Raw genomic sequence first — 25,348 nt, 5'->3', positions numbered from 1 at the left:
TTGTCCAATAGGCTGCTCACATTTGAAGAAGAGAGAAAGAAAAAAATATAAAAAAAAGAAGGAAAAAGAAAGCAAAATCGTTGAAGATTCCCTACTTCCTATGATTCTCTCTCTTCTCCCTCCTCCACCTCACCACAAAATCGTCCAAGGGGATCCACCCTTGGATGTCCTCCTCTCTCTCTTATTCCCTATAAAAAGGAGTCCACAAAACCCTAAAGGGTGATCCCTCTCTTCCTCTCTACTTCTCTCTTTAGGTTTTTTTTAGTTGCTCTTTCTCTAGCTCTAGTTATAGGTTTATACTTTAAACACTTTTGTAAGTTCTTTTTATTCGATTAATGCAAGCACTTTTGTTTTTGATCCAGTCCCTTATTTTTATTATTTAAACAATTGAAATTGTAATTTTCAAGTTTTAGTTATAGGCTTAATTCTAGGTGACAAGAATAAGCTATGGAGTATGTCTTTTAAGTTCAATTTTTTTTTCTTCAGATTTTTTTTCTCTAGCACTAGAAATTCCAGATTTGGTTTATTTCAGATTTGGTTTTTAGTACTGGTAGTATCTCAAATCGATCAAGTTTTCAGTTCAAGGGTTGAAGTTCAAGTAAGTAGGCTCCTTCAGTAGTCTTCTCACCCCCCTCTCATTCCCTCTTCTGACTACCCTTTCTTTCTTAATTTAGGATTTTAATTTCAATCGTTACATTATTGTTGTCCCTTTTCCCCCAAGGTTCATGGCTAGTGTATGTGTTGGTTTTGCCCCTCCTAGCCATAGAACCATCATTTTATTGTTTTTATTTTATTGGATGAGCTGTTTGTACGATCACTTGGTCGTACGAGTCAGCATCTAATATTTGTCCTTTTTATTTTCAAATATACCCCTCTTTATCCTTGTAATGGTAGAAGATGAGACAAGTGTTGGATACTGACTTGTACAAATAGTTAGGGATGTAAACGGATTGAATTCGGCTCGAATAGGAGCCTATCCAAATTCGATCCATTTATCCGACCGGATATCTAAAACGCTATTAAATTCAAATTCATTATCTTAATAGTAATCGGATATTATCCGATCCGTTCCGTTTAACAAACGGATACCGAATATCCGAATCCAAGAATCCGATTATCCGATTATAACTTTGACTTCTTTGCTTGCCTGTGTGTACTTTTAAATGAAAGCCATCACACATGCACACTCACTCACAACAAATACAGAAATCAATTCATGCAATTTATTTTGGAATTACATAGTCTAGAATCACAACAAAACCAACTTTAAGAGTCTAATCCAAATCTGTTTTTTATCCAAATGTTGAGAAGATATGAGACATAGAGAGTAGATTTATCTAAAAATAACATTTGGTATTCCAATAACAACACAAATCCATCCTGACCAACTAAACCAACTAAACTCAACACAAATCCATCTTGACCAACATCGCATATGATATTTCTACACTATAATTATGTAATAAAAATTAATATATTTACTTAATATTATAATGAAAGAAATGGATTTGGAGAAATGGATACGGATATTCTTTACCATCGGATAGTTAAATGAATCGAATAATAATAATTGATCGGAAACTAGGATTATCATATTCGTATCTGCTTAGTTTTTGGACCGGTTTGGATAATTTCTGGATATACATTTTCTGAATACGGATATCCCTAAATGAATATGAACCCGGATCGAATACGGAATTTCGACTATCCATTTACATCCCTACAAACAGTGGATCCTGTTTTTGAACAGTTCTCTCACAACTTTTTTTTTTTTTTCATTCCACACTTTTTCAAGAAAGAAAACGACCCTATAGAAGTCCAGTAAAACATTAAAAAAACCAGCCGTACCCAAACCCAGCCCAGACAATAAAATGGCCAAGTCTCATCAAATATGAGAATTGGGAAACATCAAGAATAAGAGCACGAAAGTATCCCCAAAGAAGGTTTTCTTTGCCGCTGATGACCAACTGCGGATCACATTAATGGACGATCACAACAATCCCAAGATCCCAATCGATTTCAGAACGAGACGAACAATTATAATTCGGGAAATTGGTTTCTCTGAAGCTCTAAGATTGTGAATAGAACCTGGGTGTGTGACCGGGGAAGTACTTGGGTTGCCACAAGATGAACCATGACATAAACCAACGAGAATCCATTTAAGAAGTTTTGGTTTACTTTTTGAATTTCAGATGTAACGGCTATGTACAAAAACGCGGGAAGTTTCATCTCCCGTAGGGTATCATATCCGTGGCCAAAAGCTCTCTTGGCAACTTGCGAAGACTTGAAATCCATTACCCAAATACATGCCCATATGATCTTGACTGGAATCTTCAGTAATGGATATTCCAATGGTCAATTAATAGTTTCTTATGCTCGAGTTGGTGCTGTTGCTACAGCTCGCAGAGTGTTCGAAGAATCGCCTCAACGAGGAGTGTCCACTTGGAATGCCTTGATAATCGCTTACTCTCGAAATGATTCTGCAGCTGAAGTTCTGAAACTTTATCAACAGATGATTTTTGAAGGTGTTAGACCGGATAGCTCAACTTTCACGATCACTCTTAAAGCATGTGCCAACCTGCTGGACTTGAAAAAGGGCGAAGAGATTCTATCCCAAGCAACTGGTTTTGGGTACAAGGACGATGTTTTTGTTGGGTCTTCGGCTCTCAATCTGTATGCGAAGTGTGGGAAGATGGATGAAGCTCTGAGAGTCTTCAATGGGATGCCAAAAAAGGATCTTGTGTCTTGGACAACAATGATTACTGGTTTCTCGCAGATTGGCCGGCCAGTTGAAGCAGTTGATATCTACCGTAGGATGCAAATGGAAGAAATACAAAGTGATTCCATCGTGATGGTTGGTCTGATTCAGGCATGTGCAAATATTGGGGATTCGAATATGGGTCTTTCTGTTCATGGCTATATGATCCGCGGATATATTCCAATGGATGTTGTAGTTCAAACCAGCCTTGTGGACATGTATGCAAAGAATGGGCTCTTGAATATAGCCTCTTGTGTATTTGAAAAGATGCCTTACAGAAATGTGATTTCCTGGAGTGCATTGATATCTGGTTTTGCACAAAATGGATTTGCAGGTGATGCACTGAAGTTATTGGTGGATATGCAGACTTTTGGTCTGAAACCAGATTTAATGTCACTAGTAAGTGCACTGTTGGCATGTTCACAAGTTGGATATTTAAAATTTGGTAAATCAATACATGGGTATATTTTGAGGAGGCTCGAGTTTGATCGGGTCTCAGGGACTGCAGTGATTGACATGTACTCAAAGTGTGGATCCCTTTCTAGTGCACGCCTCCTCTTCAATCAGATAAGTTCAAGGGATCTGATCTCTTGGAACGCAATGATTGCTAGCTATGGAATCCATGGATGTGCAGAGGAGGCTCTCTTTCTTTTCCTGCAGATGAAGGAGACAAAGCTAAGGCCAGACCATGCGACCTTTGCTTCTCTTTTTTCAGCCTTCAGTCATTCTGGTATGGTTGAAGAAGGTCGGTACTGGTTTGATCTAATGGTTAGAGAATTTGAAGTCCAACCCAGTGAAAAGCATTACGCCTGTATGGTTGATCTTTTGGCTCGTGCAGGTCGAGTTGAAGAGGCACATGGTCTGATAGAGTCCATGGTGATTGAACCTGGGGTTGCTGTTTGGGTTGCCCTCCTTGCAGGTTGCCGTAACCATGGGAAATTGGAGCTCGGAGAGAAGGTGGCAAAAAAGGTTCTTCAGCTGAAGCCAGATGATCCAGGAATTTATGCCTTGGTCTCAAATATCTTTGCCGCAGCAAAGAAATGGGATGACGTGGCTGTGGTGAGGAAAGTGATGAAGCGGACCGGAATGAAGAAGGTACCTGGTTACAGCACAGTACAAGTAAATGGCAAGCTCCATGCATTTCTGATGGAGGATCGGAGCCACCCTCAATATGAGGAGATTGCAGCCATGTTGGAAAAGTTGGATGATGAGATGAGAGCCATTGGATATGTTCCAAAGACTGAGTTTGTGTTGCATGACCTTGATGAGGAAGTGAAGGAGAGGATGTTGTGTAATCACAGTGAGAGACTGGCCATTGCTTTTGGACTTCTAAACACCAGACCGGGAACCAGACTGCAAATAACAAAGAACCTTAGGGTGTGTGGGGATTGCCATGAGGCCACAAAGTTCATTTCCAAGATTGTTAACAGAGAGATTATTGTAAGAGATGTGAAACGCTTCCATCACTTCAAGGACGGAGTTTGTTCGTGCCGTGACTACTGGTGAGCCTGTTGACTGCAGAAATATTCTTCCTCACACCCGGGTTGCTAAGATCTCAACGGCAGGGTCTATTTCTATGGTAAACAGAATGTTTGGAATCATCTTGACCAGTATATCTTTGGTCAATTCAACCCAAAGATGGATGCTATTTGAGTTGAGGTTCATGTCAATCTTACTAGTGCAGTGCAACTGCTAGGGTTATAGCCTTGATCCACCTTTTTCCAAGAGTCGGGATGCCCTGCTACATAAACATAGGCACTTGGGCTTGAGGTGTTACATACACACCTTTGAGGTAACAGGACCAAATCGGGTTAACTTAATCTGCTTGCATGTCTCCTGCAGTTCTGCCCATGTTGGTAAAAAGTACTGGTAACTGTTGCCCGTGATAATTACAAAAAGAGGCTAGTTTGTTTATGTGTCTGCATAACTTTGATAAATGAATTGGTGTTGCTTGAGTTTTTTGGTTTAGTATTTTTCTAGATGCATGCTGTTGGGAGTTGAACCAGTAGCTTGGTGGTGCTAATGATGTGCGCTTTACATCTATGATCAAGTACAGATGACAACTTGAGGTGTGTTTGGATACTGTATTGGAGGGTGAAAATAAAAATTCTGGATAGATTTGCAGAGTGAGTGGACAGATGTGTCAACCTCCCACTCGACTCATCCAACTTTTGCTGGTTATCAGGAATTACAAGCTTTTAGTGTTCGTAAGTCCATACTGTAATGCCTTTAATCTGTTGGGCTAGGGCATTCTGGTTACAGTCTCCCTTGGTTTATCACAATTTTCATGAATATCAGAAGCTGGGAAAGCCTTATAAGTAAACCCACCCTCTTTTTCATGGCGGTTAGAGGTGGCTTCATGAACCATATCTCCTTGGTGAACCTTAATATTGGAGAAATTTTGTTTAGTCATGTTCTCCTTCAGGTTAATTGGAGAGGATTTTTCATACAAATACAGCTGGATTTGTGATTTTTCCAATGAAACTGGATAAGAACAGCAGATTCCAGTATCAGGTTTTAAGATTAAGGTGTGTTTTTCTCTCTCTGATGCTTCTTTGAGAAATGTTTGGATATCTGTGCATTTTTGGAGTTCTCTTCAATGCAAAGAGAAATGGCAATGCTCCTTTTTCCTCAATTCTGTACCTGTTTTTTCAGACATGCTATGCTTATTTTATTTTCTTGGGGGTTGATGATTGTTCAACTTCATGCTTATTTTATTTTTCTTCTTTTGCATGTGATCTCCATTTAAATCCTTGTAGGAGGAAAAAAACCCTAATTTTCATTTGTATTTCCTCTCCTTTTTAGATGAATATAATTGAATTTGCCTCTGCTGTTGACTTTTCCTCCCATCTGGTATTTCTATTGATGTTCTCATCTGCATTTTCATGAATTTCGTCATTCATGTTGTTACACATTTATTGATCTGAATTGGAGCACCTAGTTTGATGTTTTCCACTTCCATATGAGTTGTTGTACCAGAAATCACATTGCTAAGTATCATGAAAAAGCCCAATAGATGTGAGCCTCATTTGGATTGTCATGGTAATGCCTTAAAGTGTGGAAAAAAATATGATGGCTGACTGGTGCTCACAGACGGGGAATTAAGCTTTGGTCTCTAATGCTGCCAGCCACCTTCTGGAGCATTTGGATTCCTTAAAATGGCAGAGCCTTTGGGAACTACCTACTGCAATTCAGAGTGGCGGTGAAGGATATAGATATCATATTTTTGCGCTTCAAATGGTAGGAGTTTGAACTTCGGAGAGTGAGGCTGAAAGCTCCTCTTTTCTTTAATAAAATTTATACTTGAACTACAAAATAATAATACATTATAGGACCGAGTTTCCTTAAGGCCACAGTGAACTGGTATCTGTTCACCGCATGGCCTTAGAGCAACTCAAGAGGGGTGAGGGGGTACAGGAGCCGTGCCCTTCGATTGTACATATATCATAAAAACCTCCGAATATATACTTAACAGTTCAAAGTATGAGTCGATCCAGATCTGGATCGGATTAGTATTGGCCCTGTCTGATCCCAATGCTGATTTTGGTATCTTAAACTATGCTCTAGACACCTGAGTGATCTCCGGAATCACCATCTTAGTTGTGAGCAGTCATGGCAATTTAGGATCATCTGATCGTAGTGGAAAACTCAACAAGTGAGCAAACCATGCCTGTTGGATTTTTCAGGTTTCCTTCAATCAATTTTGTGAAGGGCAGAAGATATTTGAGCATTGGTTTTTCAATGACATTTCTTGGATGTGTGTATTGTTACATGCAAGTGATTGAAGAAGTGCTATGCAATTTTGTATGCTCCAAGCTCTAGGATGATCTCATACTCTGGTATATTTTGGTGGCTTTAAATTCTGATGGGAATCCATCCGATACAATTAAGAGAGTGAGTTGATGAAGCACCTATAGTCGCAGTAACTTGCGTGCTGTTATCTTTTATTTAAAGTGGAAAATAAGATCACATGAACCTTCATCTTGATAGCATGCATAGGTTATATCCTCTCATATTCAAGCAATAGACTTGGGTACTTCCTTCAGAGCATTTGAGATCTCCTCAGGAGTTGCACCAGTTGTGTAGATCACAAATGGGCTTTCCCCAGGAACAATATCATCCCTCAGATAGCTTCCTGTTGTTCTGAGCAACTCTTCAGAACCTTTCTCCACCAGTCCTTTCATGATCACTGTCCTGTGGGTTCCTGAAATCATTTCCTCATAATCTGTATCACCCGCCTCGCCCAGTATCAAGCACATATTTGAAACATTCAGTCCCCAACGAACATAAAGGTACCTAGAATCCATTTCATAGGAAGACAGAAACACCATTCAGAGCTTACAAAAAGGTGGGAATTTTGAACCATCTAGTAAATTAGAGGGTGATTAACCCCAATACAAGGTCTGATACAGATGACAAATGGACTTAATCAAATAAAAGAGAAGAAAGAATAAGGAAACCCCTTTAGGGTTGGGGGGGGGGGGTAAGGAAGCCTCGCCTGTTAGAATAAGAACATGATAATAGTATGCAGAATTTTAGATGGACTAAAGATATCTGTGGATAATAGTTTCCACAATCTGATGTTTAATCGAACAGCAATTAGTAGAAATACTGAATAAGTGATGAGGTCTTATCATGGCTGTTTACAAGTTCCAAGCTGCAAATCTGAATACCATGCAATATATCAAGTTTAGGTTGTGCCAAAAGGAGCATTGGATATGTGTTTTTGAGTAACTGAAGTCCAACCAGCAAATTATTTGGGATGCTTTCTCTCTCTCTCACATTCCTCCCCCCCCCCCCCAAAAAAAAAAAAAAAAACTTTCTTGCCTAAATGGGACATATATAGGATTATTTAATCGGCATATCTTCCTGGAAGATTGCCCAGCCAAGAGGTGACCAATGGCTTATCTCAATTTTGAACATCATGCATTGGCTTATCCAGGTCTCAACGTCCACAATTTTGATGTAATGTATTGGGTTATCCTGGCCACGACATCCATACTCATGTGCATGTCTCACAAGTAGCCGAGTTACACAGTTCTTCAAGAAACTGTAGAGGTACCCCTGTAATTTTTTGTCCATTTTATGTTGAAGTGTCCAACCCAAAAGCTTAAGTTATTAAGCGGAGAGGCCCAACTGTACATAAAGTCATCCAAGATCTTAGTGTTAGTCTATGTGGCATTACTCCCAACGTTTTACCTCTTTGGATTCGGCATCTTTCATTGTTAAAGGCTCGTTCTGATGAAAGACATGCATACGAATTTTACTTTTGTAAGTAGTAATCTTAGAAAGCCTGATCTAACAACAGGGTTTAGTTTCTCATTAGATAAAGTTCATCGTATACACAAATAATTAATCCATACCTGAAAGCTTGAGCTCGAGAGGCAAGCAGTGGGACAACATGCATTCTTGTTGAATTCCTACAATACATTGGATGGCAACGCAGCCCACGCATCCTTAGCTTCTGCCTCAGATCATCCACTCTTTTCACCTGAGAAGTTGGCCACCACAATATTAGGACAACCTAAAACATCAAATAATTTGTTAAATTCTGTCAAATCTTTTTAGAAAGTTCTATGTACCTTAGTGTGATCCTTAATCAGATATGACACACAATGGGAATTGCCTGACTTTTCATCTTCCTGAATGGGACTTGAAGAATCATTAGATGTATCTCCTCCACCATCTGAGTTCATCAATTTCCAAACGGTCTTCTTTAGGCCTTCATTACCCCAACGGTAGTCAATATGGGAAGTGTAGTCTGGATCTGGATAGAGCTTTCCATTATCTTCTGTGTAAATAGCTGGGTAATAAATTTCGCTCCCACTACCACATATCAAAGCATCAAATTCAATTGCTTGAATCTTTCCAGATTTCAAGAATTCTACAGTCTCAGACACCGGCATAGCTGTAGACAAAGCAAATCCGGAGAATCTAGAGGCTTGGGGATCTGATCTCACAGCCTTGAATACTTCTTGTATTACCTGAAGCATCTTACTGTCTGGATCTCCATTGCTGTTATAACAGTCAATTGCCATAACAATCAGTCTCTTTCGCCGTCTCAGGGCAGGATACTTGTTCACTACATTCTCAGGATGTTTCTTTCCACCCATGTCTTGTTGGGGATCTGATGCTGGTTTCTTTATCTTGCTTAGGATCCGTTTCACTTGGTCTTGTACCTCTGGATCACTATTGGCTGCTGCCACTTTCTCTAGTTCAGCAGGATCCAAGGAACCATTGAGTGAAGACTTCTCTCCATCTACTGAGAGCCTGAGGGACATGTCCTGCACATCCATGAGTGAATCACCGAGGGACTCTTCTGTGGCAATGTCATCCACAGGTGTATCTGTTTGCCATTGCGGATGCCTCATCCGGCATGCTGCCACCCTTGTCAAGTATGTGCGGCAGTGTTCCGGCCAGGAGAATAGGTGTATATTCTTCCATCCATTCTTTCTGCATTCGTGCCATAGATTCTTTTCTGAAACTAGCTTAAGCAGTGCATCAGCTATGGCTTGTTGATCATGTGGGTCTACAAGCAACCCATTGTTCAGTGCCTAAAATGCATCCAAAGATATAGAAGGAAAAAGTTATTCTGGAACATTCTGTAAATACAATATGAAATATCCTGTGATGTTTTTACATTTTGGAACTACAGAGCAATAAAACAACCCTGTTAGAGAATTGCTCCCATTCAAATGACCTCTGGAGGATTAACTTTGTTGCTTCATTAAGTCAAGTAACTCTTTAACCGTGCTATGGAAGCAAAGAAGGGGTGGCAGGCTAGAACCCCTTTGTTAGAAACTTTTCGAATTTTTTCAAGAGTCACCAAGTTAATAGTACACTCACTGGTGGGATGGAGGGAGTTTAATAGTGCCCTTATTAAGTAAGTAAATCTTTAACAATGCTAAGGGTAGGGAAAATTTGGATGCACCCCACGAGAAAATAAAAATAAAATAATAGTAATAATAGTACACTCCACTGCTCAGCTGAAAGCCAGTTGGTGAAAAACTCATCCATGTCAATTTGGACTAGGTGACTTTTACTAGAATATAAAAGGTTTCTGGTTTTCTCAGAACTATGATCTAGACAGTTCATAGGGTCAATTCATCCTGTTGGAGCATTTGATATTGATCAATATTTAGTTGCCGAAAAAGGACAAAGGCAAACTTTCTTATGCTCTTTATGTTTGTAAGCATTCTTTCCTATTCTTTGTACATATTATCACCTAAGATGTAGTCATCAGTCAATATGAGTAGATATATCCATACCCGCTGAATATCAACCGGACCACCATTTTTAGTAGCAACCATTGGAAGCCCGTGTGCTGCTGCCTACATAATGTCAAATAGGAGTCAGAATTTAGTTTATTGGGTTTAGAGGATGATATGAACATGCAAAGGATATGACTGAAACAAACCTCAATTAAGGTAAGACCAAAAGGCTCAACCAATGCTGGATTAATGAAGACTCCCTGTCATGATTCCCAACCATCAGCTGATCAGCCTTCTTAAAACTGGAGAAATCTCGTAAAAACAGTGATCAGTCGAACAAACCTTTGTTTTTGCTGCAAGGCGGTAGATCTCTGGAACATCATTTTGCTTATGATGTTTCGGGTATGCCACGAGGCCATAGAGGTCATACTTGTCGATCAGCTTCAATACTGTTGTAAGCACACTTGCATTACCACTGGACAAAGCATCTATATCCTCCCTGTTCCCCATTATGAGTGTCTGTACAAGCATATTATTTCCAAATAAGAATCTAAATATATTGTCTTTGGGGGAACCCGAGTAACTTGTGTTGGCTCCTTACAAGATTAGCAAGCTCTCTCAGTGGACGACATTCCCCAAAGGCTTTCAGAAGCGTGGTGATGTTTTTTTTTGGATCTGGTCTTGACAAGGCTAAGATCATTGGTTTATGAGGATTTGTGAAGAAGCGCATCACCTGCAGAGACACTCTTCTTTGGTCAAGCAAAAGATAAGTATGATGGTACTGAAGACAGATAAATTGGTTGCTGAAATAACTTACTTCAGACCATATGGGTGGGACTGCTTTAGGAGAAGACCCATCAGTGCCACCTATAAGTGCTGTGAGCTCGCCATCAACTTCAGGTGTGTCCTCTTGAACCACCACACTGCTGAAGTCCATGCCAGGAGGAATAACCTGCGAATCTCACCTTACGGTTTTATCATCCTTATCGTGTTGCTCGCATTGTAAAATTTTATAAAGCATGATCACTTATCACTTGAGGTATCTCTACTTTTGGAATAACACCTCTTGAAGGAAACGAGAATACTATGACACCACAGCTCAAGAATAGAACCAATGAACTATCAGTTCACACTTACCATCATCCTTGGCATGTACCGCCCATGGCAATTGACCCCACGTCTGGCACGGGCTCGCAAGACCTTCTCCAGCTTCACATCAAAGCCATCATATAAGCCCCACTGCTCTTCAATCTCTTGCCTGGTACTTGTGATGACAAGTTCAGCTGCATCAAGGGATAACTCTTCTGCTTCTATCCTCCGCATTATCTTGTATGTTGAATTGATATCCTCCTTTGATTGGCGCCCTTGCTTTAGAAGTTGTTCCAATTTGTTCCTTCCAAGAGAATGTCCAGTAAGAACCATAGGGACATTGAAAGCACCAGAAAGAAGTGCAGCACTATCCCCAGCATCTGCATAATGGCCATGAATGACGTAAGGCCAAACAGGTCGGCCTCCACCAATCTGTTCACCCAAGGCCTTGGACATATTAAGAATGTGGGAAAGAGCTCCATCTACAAACTCTGGAATATATGGCCAAAGTAGCTCTTTGTTGAGATACTTGTCCCTTGGCCCAAACGGAATCCTTATAATATAAGCACCACTGCTCTCACCAACTTCATTTCCATCTGCATCTTCTGAGCCAGAGGTTAACATCTCTGTAGGTTCTCCATAACTCCAATCCACCTCTGGTGAGGATATCTGGCGAGTGAAGAGATCCACCCTGTACACCCCTGGCATCATAGCAAGTGCCCGAGCAAGCTCCACAACATATTTAACCTGAAATTTTCTCAATCAAATTAAGGACTTCCATTTGTGACAATCTCAAAGTTGATACCCAAATGCATATCCTAGTTACCTGGCCACCAGTGTCAGAATCACAACCAAGCTCCATGTTTTCTCCACGGACCAAACCATGCAAACTGGTTGAGAGAATGAGTTGTGACAGAAAATTCTAAAGTGAGAATACCGAATTATTGGGTTTCCTTCATGTGACATCTTATGAATAGTATGTTCAAACCAATATAGAATCATCATAAGAACATCTCAAGTTTCCAAACTGTGATGAGTACGTGCACCTTAATCAGTAAGCAGCAATATAGTTTAATCTCTATAAATAAATGGAAGAAATCAAGATTTCAGGTGTCACAATTCATCGAAAGAGATGTACCTGATGAGGACAATATACAGCCTCTTCCCCTTGTTGTCATCAGACCACACTTCAAGGTTGGAAAAGCTTCTCTGGAAACTTTTCCTTGGAGTCTCACTCTGCATTAGCTCCCCCACAGTGTCCCCCTTCTCACCCTCAGACAAATCTTCAGACATGTCTTCAGTAGCATCTCTGCGTCCTTGCTCCCGCTCCCACCTCCTGTGCGCCACTCGCTGGAAATCTTCCCATTCTAACTATTCATATACCCACAAACAAGCATTCTCAGACTTTACTCTATTTTTTTTCCCCTACAAAAGATCTAATAATGATAACAGCAGCAATGACAAAAGTATCAAAAAAACCATTTATTTCACTGTTACCATGTATTCATCTTCTAGGTTTAGTAAACACAAGTAATTCATTTGATTTCTTCAACTAATTGTCCTCTATTTAGTTACTTCATCATTTCTACAGAAAAAAAAAGCGTATTTTTTCTGTAATTTTTTATGTCAGTTATGAGTTATCCCTTACTAACCATTACCCACCAAATCCTACCTTTTTCTTCTCTCAATTTCTATCAAAAAACAAGAATTGTGAACTCAGAGGAACTCTAAAAAATCAAGAAACACAGAGACGAACACCCAATTCCCTAAACAACCAAAAGATGTATTTGAATCAAATTCAATTTCTTCAAACAGTTGAAGTTAGAGAATAAACAGAAATGGTTTGATTTGGGAACCTGTTTCTTCTTGCGGGCGAGATGCCAAATGCGCCAACAAGTGTTCTCGAGTCTGGAGCTGCGTTCACGAGTGTTGCGAGTGGCAACAACCTTGATCCATGTACGGTGGAGGTCAGTTTCATCGACCCCTGTGACCACTTCCTCCACAAAGTACTTAGTTGGGTTGAAGTGTCCCCTCTCCCTTAAGCTCACTGGTGACGGCTTCTGCTCATCTATCGCCGAAGCTCCACTGTCAAGAATTGCTTCCAAGTACCCATTAATCCATTCATTCCCAGCCATTTCTCAGAGGCCAATAGATTCAAATTCTGTTCCAAACCCAATTCAAATGAAGTGTTATATGCAGGAAATTCTAATTGCAGAAAGCTTAAATGGGCTTTGAATTTCTTTCTAGTAATCTCTTCTTGATCAATAGTATAGTATGCAGAAAGAAAGGCTGCTAACAATAGAAACCCAACTCAAATCTGTGTAGTTTTTTTTGTCAATGGACTCCAATCCCAAAATGCTCATTCAAGAGAGAGAGAGAGAGAGAGAGAGAGAGAGAGAGGCTTGTCTTGATTGTTGCAGAGCTCGGAAAGATATGCTTTTCTTATATGATATGGGCATTGGGAATGTGAGAGAGAGAGAGAGAGAGAGAGAGAGAGAGAGAGAGAGCGCTCTGTTTTGCTCTGTTTGGCTCTTTAGGCTCTGTTTTTGGAGATATCACTGAAGGTGGCATAGGCTGTACGTGGAACGTGGAATGTGGGATGTGGAATGTGAGAGAGAATGAGAGCGGCAGGAATATGATCTCGGGTTTTTTTTTTGTTTTTCTGTTGGGGATGTGGGTTAAGAGCCACGTGGCAAAAAATAGTGGTCCAGTCACACGTGTCAGGGACATATTTACTTTACGGACCTTACACACGTGTGTGACCCAAACGATCACATCACTCGAGGCTGCCCGCTTCCCGATGAGATCTGACCGCAGAAGGTAGTGCGCTCAAAATATCGGGAGAGAATGAAAATAAACGCTTCAATTTCTCGTCCTCTAATAGACTGCGTGGTCAACATCAGCCCACAAACTAAACGTATTGTTCTACCATTTTAAATCCTGAAAGAATTGCATTTCTTGTATTAAGAAAAGGTCAAGATAGAGGTATGATATCCACGTAATGATGGGTACCGTTGAAGAAAGATATGAAGGTTATTTAAAAAAGGAGAAGAGAGGGAGAGACACATAGTGGGTGCTAGTATTGTATGCTGATAACATACTCAACATATTTCTTATTGTTTATGAAGATTAAGCCTCTCTCCCCTGTAGTTTGTCGAAATTATACGTGGATCCAAGGGTTTGAATGAATTACGTCTCCCTCCTCTACATCTAATGGTGTTAGTTTGCTGTTAATTTTAATACTTAAAAGATCATTTTACCCTTTAACTAAAAGATGATAATGGAAGATTATTTTAACCCCTTGTTTATCTTCTACCCAAATACCCTATGTCCTAAATTTAGCCATTACCTTCTGATGAAAATCTTATCAATCTCCGGTGGACTCATCAGCGCAACTGTCTCGCAAAGGTAAACATATCAGAAGTCCCAAATCCACACTAACACTTTGATTGGCAGAGCTTGAAACAATGAGAATCTTGCTTTGACATTTTCAAAGGGCCCGTTTGGTAACGTTTATGCCGTTTCTGTTTCAAGAAACGGCAGAAACATAAATTTTCGTTTCTAAAAACAGAAACGGAATTGAAGGTGTTTGATAAGTCATGCTTTTAGAAGTCGATGATAACCAGTGAAAAAATTGCCACAAGTCGTTTCCAGAAACGGTGAAACAAGTTGAACTTGTTTTGGCTGGGTCGTTTTTTGAACTATAAATAAGTATAAATTTCTATTTCTATTTCTAAAAATAAGTGAAACGAAACAGTTTTATCAAACGTTTTTTGCTCCGTTTCTGCTGTTTTGGAAACAGAAACGACAGAAACGCGTTTCTTGAAACGTTATCAAACGGGCCCAAAGAGAAGCAACAGAAGAATGTTGAAGCTGGCACGATTCCGAGCTTCTACAGAAAGGCATGCGTCACAATTGTTTGCTTGGGTTGTTGGCTCATTATCTTTAGGAAATTGGTCATAACTGCACATGAATTAATAAATTGCCATAGTTATGGTCAATGGACAAAATACGTCAAGTAGTTATGGATTTTCCTTTTGCAGAAGAAGAAGAGAAACCCATAAACTTGGCGGCTTCTTCTTCTTCTAGGTTTTCCTACTTGGATAGCTCTTCTAGTAACCGCACGATTCTGATCCCAAGTTTCAAATGGAATTCGAAGCTCTTCAATTGAACTACAGGGATGGAGATGTTAGGATTTCGCTCAGTTTCTGTGGTGTGTGCAGCGAATCTGATAGAACAATCAGGCAGCAGAAGAGGTCCAACTGCACTCGGCTTATATGTGGAGGAGAGCATTGTGGATGAAGGAGTCGGGAGGGTCGACGAGGCCATTCTTGAGGAGAGTGGCATGAAGCTTCTGGCCCTCTTCAAGTCAGAATCTGATTCTGCCATCTTCTCTTGCCAGGGGTGGGCGTGGTAAGTTGTGGATGATGAGCGGAGGTGCTGCCTTCCCTCTTTTATTTTGTTTTAATGAGAGGGTGTATAAGTAAGTTCATGGGCATTATCGGCATTAAATGGTATAATATTAAGTGACATCACTAATTAACCGTCCCAATTTCACGGTGGGTAAAAGATAGAACTTAATTGTAAGAATCTTAGAGAAGGTAAGGGAGGGGGGCGTAATTCATTCAAACCCTTAGATCTACATGCAATTTCGGCAAACTATGGGGGAGGGGGGCATAATTTTCCCTATTGCTAATGTTTACAGAAAAAAAAAGAAGCTCATAATCATTCTAGATACATTTGATGATGGGATGATGAAGTTCAAATAACCATCAAGACTAAGAAATATAATTTTAAGATATGAGAAGGATTCTATTGGTATAAATTTACTAAATGAAGCTAAGATGATCAAGAACAAATGAAAAAACAAAGAAATATGAACATCTTTATAATTATCTGAGCATAGTAAGGGAGAAAAACTATCTATAAGATAGCTAAAATGAAGGAAAATAAGAATATAAATCTCAATCATGTTAGATATATTAAAAGTGAAGATGATAAAGTACTAATAGGATGACATTAATGAGAGATGAAAAGTTTATTTATCCATCCTATTAAATAGAGACACTTCGATTTCACCAAAAAAAAAAAAAAAAGAGACACTTTGATTAATAATGTCCTAAAAGACTACATTACTTATTAATACAACTTATTTCATGAATGGCGCGAGTGATAGCAGGACGTACGTATTGCAATCTTATTTTCACTTTCTTTTAATATTAACCATACATTTAATATGAGATTAATCTAAACCATCAATTAGTTTTCTATATTGTAACCAATTCCCAGTTTTTAGGCTGAAGAAATCACGATCATTCTTATCTTAAACTTGCTGTGATGGTCATAGCATGGGTGAGTGATAGCCTCACTTCACATATAACCATTCCAATTTCTTCCATTCCAGATAACCAAGAAGAGTAGGATGATGATAGTTGATTGCATTTTCTCTTTCTCTCCATCAATTGCTCTCTTTCTAGATGATCCTGTCTCCCTCTCGCTATCGAATTTTTTTAACTTCTCAGGTTCAGAATACGCAATGACAGTTCATACTCATATGCCATAGTAAATTGAACACACACAATTTGGGTCCAAGCAATCCATGGAAACAGAAGATAGAAGATAAAACATAGACCAGTAATCAGGTTATTACAACTTCTTTGTCATAGGTACAGGAATTGGTAACTTCGATCTTGAAAAGGACTGAACAAAATTTAACTAGGTTGATCCTGCTGAAAAAAAAAAAATAGTGGGAGTTACAATGGGAGGTTGGCCTAAACACCTTGGTTAAAAAAAAAAAAAAAAAAATCTCTTAGCGAAAACCCGTTTGTCTCCGTATCTTTGCAATCCAATGCGCACCTCGATTAATCCTCGGGAGACTAGCATAGCAATCCACTGCTACGGTCTCCACTTAAATCACAAATGCACATATGGGGAATCGAACCTAGGACCATGCGCCTATCCACACAATCCCCAATCCGCCCTAACCATCTTGACAACCCACGACTGGGAAAATATCAGATGAATGGAAAAGAAACATTGAGTTTCTGATTTACAAAACCAATGAATCATATAAGGCTTGACCCACCAACTACCCAAAGATTAATAATTAGAACTAACCCTCTAATATCCATCAGATTGGCTGACCTTTCTTACTATTTTGATTCCACGGGTCACAAATTGGTTCAGTTGAATTTCTTGATTCAAAGTAGAGTAGGTCGAATCTGATCCTAATTCTGGTTGATCCAAATCAAACGATCCATGTTGATTTCTAAGATGTCAATCAATCCCAAATTGCCATTACAATATCTCACCCAAGTGTCATTCAATGTGATCGTAGTATATCAGCTCCACTTAGGCTTCAAACTATGGATCAGATATAGCTCTACAAAAGACCTCTAGGTGACACCCAAAGATATCAGAAGTGAGAATACTGACATGAATAACGAAAAACCCTATAAAAAAACACTATCTCCTTCCAATCCAGATTCCAAAACTAATAACAACCTTGGGTTCAAGAGAGGTGGGCTAGGGTTGTTCCATCACCACTTGATGCTAGATTTGGATACTAGTTATTATATGTTTCACAAAGGAACAAGCACGATTGATGTTTGGAGCTCTCCTCATGTTGCACTTGTCTCCCAAAGTCCCAATTAGATTGTACTTCCTCCTCCCATAAAAATCTTTGGGCCCCAAAATCTTCTTGCCTAGCCTTTCATCCATGATAATGAATGGAAGGCACTCATATTTTCTAATTTCAAAATCTCTCTCTCTCTCTCTCTCTCACACACACACACACACATGGGTTCAAGTTATTGATGCTGATTCATGTGGCAGCAAAACATCATCCCACTTTGTGGTAATCACTATCAACCAAACTTTATCTCTTGGTCAAGCCTTTAAGACTTAAATACTGGATCGGGGTGAAACCCTTCTCTTTCTCTTTTTTATTCTTTTTGGTAATGAAACCCTTTTCTTTCTCAAATGTTGCTTTCATAGATTGAGTCGGTTACAAGTTACAATGCTGAATGATATGCCAGGGACACATGGCCTCTCTGTGTCAGACAAATAGAGGGATACACATATGGACAAAATCTCCCATTGGTGACTTTTTTTGGTTTCTAGTAATTTGAGATATTCTTGCCAAAAAAAAAATCAATCAGTTTGATGTAGGGGTGTCAATTCTTAAACCGAGTCGATAAAATCGGTCGGATCAAATCGATAACAACACCAATTAAACTAAATCGAAGCCTTATTGAGTCGGTTTGATTTAGAGTATTGTAACCCCAAAACCAAACTAAACCGCACCCGAAACTGGATGAACTCGAAACCAAATCAAAACTGGCTCAAAACTAGGACCGAAACTGAAACCAAACCGGTAAGAAATCGAAACACTCCAAAATTCATTAAAAAAATCAAAATTTGTATAGTTTTGTAAACATTTGTATGGAAAGTCGAATCCAAATTGGACCAAAAATCAAAACCAACTCGGTTACAAATCGATTTAAGAAACCGAAGACAAACCGCACCAAAACCGAAACCAAACTGAAACCAGAATTTTCTTATTGGTTCGGTTTTGGTTTCAACTTTTCCACACTGAAACCGATTCAACCCGGACCAAAACTGAGCCGGACCGACCGATTGACACCCCTAGTTTGATGCTTCAACAAACCATTTAATTTGAATTATTTTTTGAAGGGACCATTCCACTTTTTCAGTCAGGGCTTTGCTTTTCACTTGGAACTTGCTGCTCTGCTGGTTTTTAGGAGTGCTTTTTTTCACTTTCAATTTCTTTGGTCTTAGAGAAATTCTAGGAGAGCTCCTGTTAGCTTTAGACATCTTGGTCACAGTTTCCTCTTTCAGAAAATTAGTTATTAGTTGATAAAATTTAGATGCATCTCTCTCTCTCTCTCTCATATAGGGTTAGGCGAGCGGAGTGAGTTGGTTTTTCACAAAAACCTTGTCTGGATACACTGGTATAGAGGTTATTTTTTCGTTTAATCTATGAATCGATTTATTTTAAAGAAAAACGGATTTTGATCGATCTCATCTTCACCTGAATAGCGTGAACAACGTATAAATAGAATAAATTTTTTTTTTTGAAAAGTTTCAGTACAAGATGGAATTAAATCAACAGATTTCCTTGAGAAGCTCTATAATCTTGTAAAAATTGATTCTAACCGTTGTATTTATTATTATTTGTGATTTTTTCCTTTTAAATAAAGTAATTTCACCTATAAAAAAAATATCATATTTTAATCATTTTTAAGAGAACAATGAAAGACTGGATTTCAGGACTACCTTTTTGTTCCAATTCAATGGTCTTAGAGAAATCAAGGAAAACCCATATTAAGCTTTAGATATTTTGGTCACAAGTCCTTCCTTAGTTGCTGAATTTTGACAAAAATAGATATCTAGTGTACTTTCTCTCTCTTTCACACACACACAGAGTCCATAAAATGGAGAAATCAGAACTAACTCATATATAGTTAAATTAATGTCTAAACAGTTCAATGAATGACTGGTGATCTGATTATTTTTAGATCCATTCAGTCACTTCCAAATCATAGCCAACCATCCACAGATCCATAGATCAAACTTAACAGATTATTAATTTGTGGTCCTTGGCACATTTTGTATCAATGGCCTTGTGGGTTAGAAAAAAATTTCTTCCAAATAACATGGCTTACCAAAAAATCATAGATCATCTATTTGGACTGTCTACTTATTAAAACTTGTAAGATAATATTTATCATAACCTTTTGGCATTTATGCATTGAAGATAGCTTAGGGGGCTGCAATCTAAGTACTTGATCAATGAAAGATATCAAAAAAACACCTATTTGTTTTGGAATTATTATGAATGAAGATGTAACTAAGGCATAAATAGCTTGCCACTACCATTGCCAAAACTATTATCTAAAGTCTAATTTTCTTTTCCGTGGAACAAAGAGGCTCTAACATGAGAATAGAAATCCAAGAGCATTCTATCACTATCTTCTCAAGGACCACATTGACAATGCATGCATGCCACATATATTGGTTTCACTGGAGGACCCAAAAGCAACTTTAAAAATTAGTTTGGATTCTCTAACGAACATAGCTAAAGGTACCATGCATGAAATAAGACCCTCTTGAAGATGACTTTCTAAAACCATAAAAGGAGAAGAAAAAGTGCTCTACTGCCAAGAAAGTGAGGTTTCCCCTCTCCCAAATAATGCTTTATATAAGTATATCAAACATGGGAAAAATGTACACAGTGCTCCTAGTACACGCCCTCTCACACACTCTCTCTTCTTACCGACCATGTGGGCCCCTATATACAAATTGTCATGCACTCATTGGCTTGATGAGGGAGATGTCAATATATGCTACTCACTTGTGGATCCTTTCTCCATAATTATGTAAATATTTAAAAAGGAGAAAAATAAGGTTGAAAGATAGTGTGTCCATTGCGCCTAGATACAGAGGGGACAAAATGATCACCCCGCCCCTTATGATAGGTGAAAGTCTCACTCATATTGATGCTTCTGCACATACTCTTATTAGCCCTACATTGACGCAGGGGCCACATTGACTTTAGGGAAGGGCATTTTGGGCATTAGATAGCATGATATTAGGTGATGTTATCAATTAACAGTCCCAATTTAACGGGTTCTAATGGATTAGACCTAATTATAAAAATCTTAGAAAGCATAATTTTTTTCAAATTTTTGTTTGTAAGAAGACATTGTAAAATGACAAAAATAGGGCAAAGCCTGACCTACCCGGAGCCTGATAGCTAGGGCCGCACCAGGGCTAAGCCCAAGACACCTAGGCTGGGCCTGGTTTTTTCAGCCCATCCTTGTTGCACCCCCCTTGGATGACACATTGTAATCAATTCATGAAGCATAAAAAATTTGATGAAACATGTGCTCTAGCGGATCAAAGAGAACAGGGCAATGAAAAGAAGAAATCATTCTTTGGGGGAGTATTCTCTAAGCAAGCATAGTGGAATGCAATATGGTGTGCGATAAAAAAGTATCATATTACATAGGAGGGTAGTGAAATCATTTCATGTGAGGAGGAGAGAGAGAAACACATGCGTTAGTGTACCCTTTCTTAGCGGCTCAAAGAACCTTTTCCCTTAAACCTCTTTTGGGCAAGAGATTACTGCCTGGTCACGTGGCCCTTGCACCAATGTGGGGCCAAGCAATGATAGTATGCGTAAGGAAATCAATATTCATGGAATTTTTTTATTTCATAAAGGTGGGACATTTATTTTTCATGCCCGTGTTTTATAGAATCACTCATGATAAACCACTAAACATTGATTATATTGCTGACACCATTAGTTTAGTCTCATTTATTGTCTATATGAAAATTCATTCTTAAACCCATGTAAGATAATATATTCAGAGGCAAATCTTGCAAGTGAATATTCTTCCTCACCAAGGAGTAAGTAGGTCTGATGGATACTTCTTATAGGTTAGCTATAGAGTTGTTGTGGAAACACTATATGTGTATATCAAGATGAAGATGGACTACTAGGAGGAGGTTTACCACAAAAGTTTAATAAGAGAAACATACCAATTGCTGAAATGTTTCTTTGTCATCACCATCCTGAAAAAGCTACTACTACATGTAAGATATACCTTCCCCAATTCAAGGATGATCTAATGTGAACAGAATATTTCCTATCAGATTGGGATGGATACTTTTTTATTTGACCACCTTGATAATGCTTGGAATGTATTCTATTCCCTTTTGAAGTTTAAAACTACATTTGTTTGGCATTGTACCTAATGGTCTTAAAGTTGTAGAGACACTTTCTCCCCTACTCTTATGGAATTCCAACATTAACTTCTAAAGAGTTTTGGGTGATGCATCAGCTTCATTTGGGACCAAATTGGCTGCGAACTCAGGCACTTCTTCTTTGAAATTCAAAGGTTGCACGTGCATGATGTTGTAACCCGGCAGTCATTGAGATGGGGGGTAAATCAGTGAGTCCAATTTTGATCCCCAAAAACCAGTCTGATGTCTGGCCAAGAAAAACTAGATATACCTGTCCCTGTTTACACACAGTTGTATGTACACTCAACCTCTCATAGGCACTTCCAAGTATGCACACTCATTCCACATTCCACGCACTTCAATATAAAATACAAACAACAAGCACCCACAATACATGATTTTTACGAGGTTTGACAATTTACCTACATCCCCGGAGTAGTGTCTGTAAAGGCTTTGTACCTACTCAATATACTACTTTTGACTACACCCATAGTCGGGAGCACCCACATCCAATTTTTTCAAGCCAAAGCTAAGATGGCACTCGCAGTGCTGGTACAATGTGTAGCACCCACTACACTAGAGCACCCACTACACTAGAGCACCCACTCTCGGTGCTTAGCACCCACTAAGCACTCAATAAAGAATACAGTAAATTTGAGCTTATATCAATGCCATACAGCTAAGCTCTGCTTAGCATATACATCCACAACTAGTTAACATGCTTACAGTTCATCCACAACTAACATAACATGTATACATTCATCCACAATTAATCTTAACATACATACATACATATAATGTAAATCAAAGGTTAGAGAATCTCACAACCGATTTTCTGGGATGACTGAAAACTTGTACTGACAAGTTTGGTGCTCACACCTTCTCTCTACTTGGCTTCTTGCTATTTAAAGCAAACATATCCTTGCTTTCTTCTCTTTCTCCTTGGCTTTCAGTTAATGTATCATTAACACACCTCAACCACCTCTTTTACCTTCTTTAATGGCCTAAAAACATTTATCATCAAGTATTCATGTTCATTCAAGGACCAACAAAGAGGGGAAAACTTCTCTTGCCAAAATCGTAGCCTTCCTTCACTCAAAACTCAATTTTTTTTTTTTTTTTTTTTTTTTTTGCTTCCATAGTGTAGGACTTGAAAAAACGAAGAAGTAGCAACTTGGGTCACCCAAATCTGAGTTAAAATGAGGGAGATATGACTATTTGAAGTTGGAGCAATGAGATAACCTGAAATGAATCTTCGTAGGAGTGGCGTAGGCTACACCGGTGGCACGCGCAACAAGGGCACAAATCTGGTTGTAGATCTCATCAACGAGTATCTAATAATATGAGCCGTCAGATTCCCATAACGGATAATGAACATGAACCGTAGATCTAGGATCATATGACGTCATGATGATCTAGGCGGCCAACATTGCATCAGTAGTCAGAAATGTTGTCGACATCCTATTGGTTAGATTGACACAATTCACGGAGGATTGTCGGCTATGTCTCATAAAGTATAGGTGGCTCCCAACCCTTGGATTGAGATCTTCAGATCTGGTTTAAATCAGATCTCATGATATCATGAGAAACAACATCTATCTATGCCACTTTTTGCATGTACGCAACACCATAATAAAATCGATCCTGTGCAGCGCCAGCATATGGTTCTTAATAAATCCGACCAATGGGAAATCTCGCATAAGCATATTAAGCATCTGATCCAGTGCCAATTCGTGAGCACTCTTAGATGGGAATCAAGCCTACGTGGTCGAATCTAGAACATTTATTTCACTTCCCTTTACTCCTCTTTATTACAATCAAGCCCCTACCTTCATATATTTCAGTGCTTAAAGACCCCCTGCAACTCAGACCTTTAAAATGTTAAAATTACATAAAACCCTTTAAATTTCAAAAATAAATTCCAAAAAATCCACCCAACATTGAGAGCAACTGATGAATTTTCGATTTGGATTTTCAAATTGGCTTTGCGGAAACACTTATAACTTTTTCATACGCTATCCGATCGAGATGAAACAAAGTGCGTTGGAACCATGACTGGATGCTCTATGACTTTTCAGAAGATCCAATCATCTGACTCATCCATATAAAAAGATCAAAATGCCCCTAGACCTTTCTAATGACACATCTTTCTCATACGAAATCGAAATGTGACGAAATCAGAACCGTTGGAAAGATCGACTTTTTTTCGTATCGTTACATGAGAACACTTCCTTTAAAAAATTCATCTTCAATGTCAAAACTTCCTTTGACTACCACAGATGCCGTAACTTCTTCATACGGTATCGGAATGCGACAAAATCAGATGCACTAGACTATATAAATTACAATCTATCTTTTTCATGAAGAAACGATCTTCCAAAAATGTTATTTTCACTACAAAAAATACCCAGCAAATTTTGTCAGTTTTGACCCAGAAACCCGTACCACATACTAAGGATGTATCAAACCATTCCATGCATACCAAGCGGCTCTGTTATTTCATCGGTGACACTGGATACTGTCATATCATCATTTTCATCCACGTCACCCAAACTGGTCACATCATCACCGCCACGTGGTCAGATTGCCAATAAAGACAACCATAAAACAACACATGAACTATTTGAAATAATCCCACATTGAAATTAAAACTCTAAGACCTTAGCTGACGTTAATTACTAGTTGGGCATGTCCACGTAATAGCTTAAAGTTTTTGGTTAGATATTTAACATGGTATCAGAGTCATCAGGTCCACTATATTGATAATGTACTCGCATGCATGTTACATGTTCTGTCACCTTGATGCCTTTATATACCAGTTGAGCTTCTTTACCTAATATCTTAAGTTTTTGGGGTTGGATAATTCAATGTGAAAGACTTGGCTAGATAAGATTGGTTGCTCAAGAATTTGGTTCATTAGACTTACTTTTCAGGTTTGGATGCCAAAAATAAAGCAATCTTAGAGTTAAAGTAGGACTAGGGAAGTATATTCTTCAGTATCTCATCAATGAGGCCTCACTCTAATTTTGAACATGAACTGATGACGGAAACCATGTTCACCCTTTGGGCAATAACTAACACTTAGCATTAATCTTAATTATGTTCATGGATTTAAACTATTGCATGAACACTAGAAGCTAAATGAGGAGTTAATTCAGGTTGAGAATATGAGATTTCTTTCAAGTTATTAGAAAATCATGAACAAGACCCATCATGCCGAAGGTGGAGCAGGAGGTTAGGACCGGACTATCTTAGTTCAATTCTCCTATTTTGCTGATGACAATGCCGAAGATGGAAACAAGATTTGATTTTTTTTTTTTTTTTTTTGCTTTGATTGCCTCTATATTCTTTTCATTCTTTTTATTAATAAAATCTTGTTGTCCTCATCAGAAATATGAACAAGACCCACCAAACATCATTTACAGGTACCAACCATAAAATCACTTAAAGTAAGTGGGAAACTTTTGTCCAACCTTATTGGTTCTTATTTAGCAGTGAGACCACTTGAGACTTGTTTTGG

General features: G+C 38.7%; 2 protein-coding genes across 2 annotated transcripts; one reads left to right on the top strand and one right to left on the bottom strand.

Annotated features, from left to right (window-relative positions):
• The first annotated feature begins 1,856 nt into the window (after window positions 1-1,856).
• Window positions 1,857-5,478, top strand: LOC122066019 (putative pentatricopeptide repeat-containing protein At3g25060, mitochondrial). Its single transcript, XM_042629842.1, has one exon. The coding sequence runs from the start codon at window positions 2,204-2,206 to the stop codon at window positions 4,262-4,264; it is 2,061 nt and encodes a 686-aa protein (XP_042485776.1). The 5' UTR covers window positions 1,857-2,203; the 3' UTR covers window positions 4,265-5,478.
• Window positions 5,479-6,480: 1,002 nt separating this feature from the next.
• On the bottom strand, window positions 6,481-13,625 carry LOC122066018 (probable sucrose-phosphate synthase 3). The gene is made up of 12 exons (XM_042629841.1): window positions 12,915-13,625; window positions 12,197-12,429; window positions 11,885-11,948; window positions 11,107-11,805; window positions 10,787-10,921; window positions 10,571-10,702; window positions 10,312-10,488; window positions 10,176-10,229; window positions 10,027-10,089; window positions 8,341-9,312; window positions 8,122-8,249; window positions 6,481-7,054 (listed from the first exon to the last, which is right to left on the bottom strand). The coding sequence occupies exons 1-12, from the start codon at window positions 13,191-13,193 to the stop codon at window positions 6,775-6,777; spliced, it is 3,216 nt and encodes a 1,071-aa protein (XP_042485775.1). The 5' UTR covers window positions 13,194-13,625; the 3' UTR covers window positions 6,481-6,774.
• Between the last annotated feature and the right edge of the window lie 11,723 nt (window positions 13,626-25,348).

The sequence above is a fragment of the Macadamia integrifolia genome, unplaced genomic scaffold (assembly GCF_013358625.1).
Source record: "Macadamia integrifolia cultivar HAES 741 unplaced genomic scaffold, SCU_Mint_v3 scaffold2194, whole genome shotgun sequence".
Lineage (NCBI taxonomy): Eukaryota > Viridiplantae > Streptophyta > Magnoliopsida > Proteales > Proteaceae > Macadamia > Macadamia integrifolia.
Note: the sequence above shows the minus strand (reverse complement) of the source record. Positions and strands in the feature narration are given on the sequence as shown.

Bases quoted from the DNA above. Each gene is read 5' to 3' on its own strand.
- LOC122066018 (XM_042629841.1), bottom strand. From the start codon at position 13,193: ATGGCTGGGAATGAATGGATTAATGGGTACTTGGAAGCAATTCTTGAC. The intron at 10,090-10,175 runs GTTTGTTTCAGT...GACATTATGTAG, and splicing joins TTGGTCTTACCTTAATTGAG to GCAGCAGCACACGGGCTTCC. The intron at 9,313-10,026 runs GTATGGATATAT...GATGCATTTTAG, and splicing joins GTCCGGTTGATATTCAGCGG to GCACTGAACAATGGGTTGCT.
- LOC122066019 (XM_042629842.1), top strand. From the start codon at position 2,204: ATGTACAAAAACGCGGGAAGTTTCATCTCCCGTAGGGTATCATATCCG.